Genomic DNA, 5,870 nt, shown 5'->3' with positions numbered 1-5,870 from the left:
CATTAAAGCTTTTCAGGGAGCACACCCCATAGTATGCATTTTTAAAAGGATTTATTGACAGTTAAGACGCAGTTGGTTTTGACTTGGCAAAGTTTTCCCTCAAAACCGGATATTGAGAGACATCCGTAGACTTCAAGCCAAATATGTAGACAGGTGAAGAATGAAACCAGTCCGGTGTATTATAGAAGTCAATCTTGTCAGAGCTGTGAAGATCTGTGAATCTTAACAGTAGAGATATTTATTCAGGTCACTTTTCCACAAAGGTGCTGCTATTCTCCTGATATTTTGGAAGCTATCAAAATAGTATTTTCCGGGGAGCGCTGTGGCGCAGCAGGCTGCAGCGCTCATACCAGATACGGGTCCGAGTGCCCACGGGGGACCCAGGTTCGAGTCTGGCCTGCGGTCATTTCCCAGTCCCACCCCATCTCTCTCTCCCACTTACTTCCTGTCTCACCCTTCACTGTCCTATACAAATAAAGGCAGAAACCCCCAAAACAATATACTTTAAAAAAAAAAAAAAAATTCCTCAGGGGTAAACAACACAGAAAAAGACTAATTTCTCTAACAGGAGAACATGGGATCTTGTTGTCTTACCAGGATGATAATAGGCCCCAATAAAGTGTTTCAGAAGTGGGAGGGATCATGTTGGACAGAAGGAGAGATATCTGTTGCCCGTTATTGATGTCTGTTATTTGTTCTCTATAGGTCTCCAATGGAGGCCTATAGAAAAGTAATAAAATATTTGTCCAATTGGGATCACCCGCTGATGAGGGAAATCATCTGTAGTCAATCAGGTTTTAGAAACAGTCTTCGACACCGCCCACTTTGGTAATTTCCCTGTGGATACGGCCAGGAAAAGAACAGCAGGGTCCTGCTCATTGTGAAATGGTCACATTTAATGAACAACCTTTCATTTTATATACATCTATAAAAGGATCCAGATACAGGTTACAAGAATCTACAGCTAATACATACATTATTAAATAATAAACTTTTTCATGTTAAAGATACATATCATAGTTTACAAAATATGATCAGGGAGAATTAAGCAGTTATGAATGTTTGAAAAAAAAAAAAAAAACTATATGTATATTTTGTTCAATAATAAACAAAACATAAAGCACGACAATATTCATTGAATAACATAATATTAAATTGGGATATTGACTATTAAAATGTAAACTGCAAAAACACATGTTTAAAGGCAATGAAGTTGGAAAGCAAAACAGCACTGGCTTACAGAGCTTATAGAGCAGGGGTCAGGGGTCGGGGGTCAACTCAGCTCTCTGGGTCGTCCGTCACCAGATTTAGAAAACGCAGTCCAGCACACAGGTGATGGCAATGAATTGCTTCCAATGAACTGATAGAGAGAACAAAATAAAATGTGTGTGTGTGTGTGTGTGTGTGTGTGTGTGTGTGTGTGTGTGTGTGTGTGTGTGTGTGTGTGTGTGTGTGTACAGTACGCGTGTACATGTGAGTCTTTGTGTTTGTTTGTGTGAGTGCATGTGTGTGTTATTATGTGTGTAGTACTGTGTGCGTGTGTGTGTTTCTGTTTATGTGTTTGTGTATGAAATGTGTGATGTCTACATATGAAAGTGTCCGTGACCACTGGACATGAGAGAAAAGCAATAAAAAATCAAAACAAGAATCAAAAATGCAAACAAATGGGTGTCCATCATTCCACAGAGTTAGTCTTTCGTCTTCCGTCTTTGCAGCTACAGTTTTTTTTTTTTTTTTAAATTTCTTTTATTTCTTTTTTTTTAGATTCTGTTCACTGTAAGTCATCAGTCCACAGACACAGGCTTCGGGAGGCGAGGGATCTCTTCTCTTGTTTCATGTATTGTCCAAGAACAAGTCTTTGGCATGATGAGTTAGCTGTATGTTGCTGACAACGAGATGACGACAAAAAACAATGTTGGCAAACCGCGCGGGATGAATGAATTTCGAAGGGATTAAAAACAATCGTCGATTTTTAAAAATATGACAAGGATGAAATGTCGCTGTTGTGCTGCCGGGCAGAAAGTATCTTTTGAGTCACACGTCCCCAAATCTTTTGCTTCCCTGGGGGTAATGTCCTGTGTCTGATCACATTCCACTGTTAGTTCTTACAGTCGATCTCGTGGTGGTTGCGGATAGTTGTTGTGTTGCTGCTGTTGTGTTGTTGTAGTTGTTCTTCTTTTTTGTTTTCATCATTTATTAATCTTTCTATTTTTCATTTGTGAGAGACTTGAATTAAATTATCAATGCACGATATCCATTAACATGTGCAAAATAGAAATAGAAGGTTTTTTTTCCTCAATTTCTTCCACAGGAATGACAGATACATCTGGAGGAGAAAGAGAGAGGGAGAGAGAGAGAGATTAAGTGTCAGAGGAGTTGAAGTACATAATCAGGTGAACACACACACACACACACATACACTCTGGGGTGCCAAACCTCTGTTTTGGCACAATGCTCAACTTAAATGTATTGCAACCATGGGCAGGAGAAGTGTGTGTGTGTGTGTGTCTGTGTGTGTGTGTGTGTGTGTGTGTGTGTGTGTGTGTGTGTGTGTGTGTGTCTGTCTGTCTGTGTGTCTGTGTGAGTGTCTGTGTGAGTGTCTGTGTGTACTGTGTGTGTATGTGTGAGTGTGTGCGTGCGAGTGTGTCCAAGTGGCATTTTATTAATTGTCTGTCATCAACTCACAAAAAAATTCAATTCATATACTGTATTAGAAATTGATTGCGGTCAGAAGCTTCCAATTAGGCCAGCATCCAATATCAACAATGCAGCATCCAATACCAGCAACGCTATCAGCTACTGTACACATACTGCAGCACCATATTGGCCATATGTGCCCTCGAATCAGGCCTCTGGAGATCAAGATGAATGGCATTACAGAATAATAAACACATTTACTGAGCTATGCAATTTGATGTGTAGAAATGGCTCTACACATGCCTATACGGGAATACAAAACTGTCAAAGAAATGACATGCTTTTGTAAAAAAAAAAAGAAAAAAATACTCTGTAAGATTCTGTCGATGGTAAAGAACTATACTCATGCTCTTGAAAGTGAATTCCATGCTAAAGGTGTCTAAAACGAAGAGTGAAACCTGTACAGAATGAAACCTGCACACACAAAACCTGCACACAAACAACAGCAATCATTGGTAAGAGATGAATCAGTCTTTTTATGCAATCACTGCCTCTTAGTCAGGAGGCCATGTTTGGGCTTTTTGTACTCAACTGTATAATAACACAGACACATGCAGACACACACACGCACACTTTTGTTTTCTATGAAGATGCACACAAATGTGTGTTAGTATGTCTGCTCTCTCTCTCTCTCTCTCTCTCTCTCTCTCTCTCTCTCTCTGTATGTGTGTATGTGTGTGTTTGTGTGTGTAATGTGTTCATGTGTGTGGTCTACTGCATGGAATGGAGCTGAAAGACTTATCGATTCTCAGCAGTGGTAGAGCAGCATACAAAAACACTAGGCTGATCCACCACACACACACACACACACACACACACACACACACACACACACACACACACACACACACACACACACACACACACACACACACACACATAGGATGTTCAATGTTGTGCTTTGAGAGAGGGCTGATGAAAAGTGCTCTGAACCAACAACACTTCACTACCTGAGCCTCTTAGCAATTCTCTCGCTCTGTCATTGAGTTTTGCATTAGTGCTACTTTGGCAGGACTTTTAATGAGACCACTGCTCTGAGGCAGCTTCTGTGATTGTATGTGCATGCGTGCCGATGTGTTTCAGTGTGTGTGTGTGTGTGTGTGTGTGTGTGTGTGTGTGTGTGTGTGTGTGTGTGTGTGTGTGTCTGTCTGTCTGTCTGTCTGTCTATGAGTGTGTGTGTGTGTGTGTGTGTGAATACACTGCATGACTCATTCTGATGTGGCATCTAGTGGCTTAGTCATGGAGAATGAGAAGTGTGCAAGTTGGAGCTTGACGTGTTGGAGTTAATTTGCCTAACTTTACACTTCCTGCGATGTGACTATTGCTCATTCACACGTTGTGATAAAGATGCTGAAATAATATTTTGTGAAGCCCACACACACACACACACACACACACACACACACACACACACACACACACACACACACACACACACAGACTCAGCAGAGCATCTATGAGGTCGTGTTATAGTGTGGTTCATATCATGGTCATGTCATCTCTCAGTAATGATCCAACACACAAGAGAGGCTCTGTACATGTGGATGTGGAACGTGTGTCTGCTTTGTGTGTGCATGTGTGTGTGTGTGTGTGTGTGTGGCAACTGAGGTATCTGTGTGGAAGGTATCGGTGATATCTTTGTGTGTGCATGGGGGAGGGGGTACAGTATCAGTGTGTGTGAGAGAGAGTGGGGGGGGGGTAAATGTGTGCATGTGTGTGTATGTGTTTATATGAGAGAGCGAGAGAGAAAGAGAGAGAGAGAGAGAGAGTAAACAAGTGTGTGTGTGCGTGTGCGTGTGCGTGTGCGTGTGCGTGTGTGAGAGAGACCCACCACATGATAAACAGCAAGAGAGAAGCTAGAAGCAGGTGGGATGATGACAAAAGGGCCGGAACTCCAGCGGACAGTCGGTGCTCAGTCTTGGCTGAAGGGGGCGCTGTCGAGCAGATGGTTTCTGTGATGGAAAGAGTAAACATCAAGCCACAATAAATAAACACAAACTATATATTCAAACTCAGTTCTGACTTAAGTAATACATCCGATTCTTGTAGCACTTTTGCAAACGGGTCTCACAAATGGACAGTATTTGCTCTTGTCTGTATGAATATGGAAAATAACTGATATTAGCCACATTTGAAACACCTATGTCCCTTCTTCACTCCTGAAAGCCTATCCAAGGCCCGAGGCAACAGATTCTGATTGTAGGCTAACAGGCTTTAGCTGGCCAGGTTGTGTGGCTTACAGATGTTTGTGTCTGAAACACCATTATACAGTCTGCTTCATTTACTGTCTGCCTGCAATGTGTAGCTATTTTATGTCCTCTGCCTGAAAATATTTAGTGCTAGTGTGTGTGTTGTTTGTTAGATGTTGTCTGTTGGATTTAAACGGTGCCCTGCCCAGGGACTGCAGATGTAAATTAGAATCACTTACATTTGGTACAGTGCATCAAATGGCACCATTTATGTTAAACATTTTACATGGTCCTGAACGAACAAAATTTAAAAAACAAAATAATAACATTGGCTGTGTCCAGCTTCCTGCATTTGTCATCCAGTATCTATCCACAGTCTCCACATTGCTGCTATAGTTTATACAGAAGCACTTCTAGATAGATATAACGCTAATAAGGTAGAAATCACTCTGGCATCAAAGGGAACTCTAACCCTACAATACAGGATCTGCCATGGCAACAATATTTGCAGTATGTGTGTGCTCATATGTGTGTGTCTGTGTGTGCGTGTGTGTGTTTTAGTGTGTGTGTGTGTGTGTTTGAGAGAGAGAGAGAGAGTTTGTTTGTTGATGTGGGAGGGGGCTGATGGTTGCTGAATGAGTTTGCTGTTTCACTGAAAAAGAAAAAAAGTAATTGGTACTGAAGCAATTGTTACATGGATCTGGCAAACTAATTTACAACGGCACAGCCTCCGCCTGATTAGCTGAATCAGGGGCACGTTTGATTCCATTTTTGTCTTCTTGGAGTTTCGTCTTTTTGTTTCCTCATTAATAATATGCTTGTTTATGATGTTATTCACTGGAGCAAGCCAGGTGTGAAATGACTTCAGAGTAATGTTTCCTCAAATCAGACAGAGTAGGTTTCACGCTGTGAGACACTGAATATCAACCAAACAAAGACAGGAAAAACAGGCAATGTAGATAAATAAATATTTACAAGAGCAAA

The 5,870-nt window shown here is 41.3% G+C and overlaps 1 protein-coding gene across 1 annotated transcript in view; it reads right to left on the bottom strand.

Moving 5' to 3' along the window:
* Window positions 1-888: 888 nt before the first annotated feature.
* The window catches only part of cntfr (ciliary neurotrophic factor receptor), a 174,450-nt gene continuing 169,468 nt past the window's right edge, over window positions 889-5,870 (bottom strand). The window contains exons 8-9 of the mRNA XM_062554125.1: window positions 4,529-4,649; window positions 889-2,326 (exon numbers count right to left, since the gene is read on the bottom strand). Of these exons, the coding sequence (XP_062410109.1) occupies window position 2,326; window positions 4,529-4,649 (122 nt within the window). The 3' untranslated portion in view covers window positions 889-2,325. The remainder of the gene's footprint in view (window positions 2,327-4,528; window positions 4,650-5,870) is intronic.

The sequence above is a fragment of the Sardina pilchardus genome, chromosome 14 (assembly GCF_963854185.1).
Source record: "Sardina pilchardus chromosome 14, fSarPil1.1, whole genome shotgun sequence".
Lineage (NCBI taxonomy): Eukaryota > Metazoa > Chordata > Actinopteri > Clupeiformes > Clupeidae > Sardina > Sardina pilchardus.
This window is presented reverse-complemented; position numbering and strand designations above follow the sequence as displayed.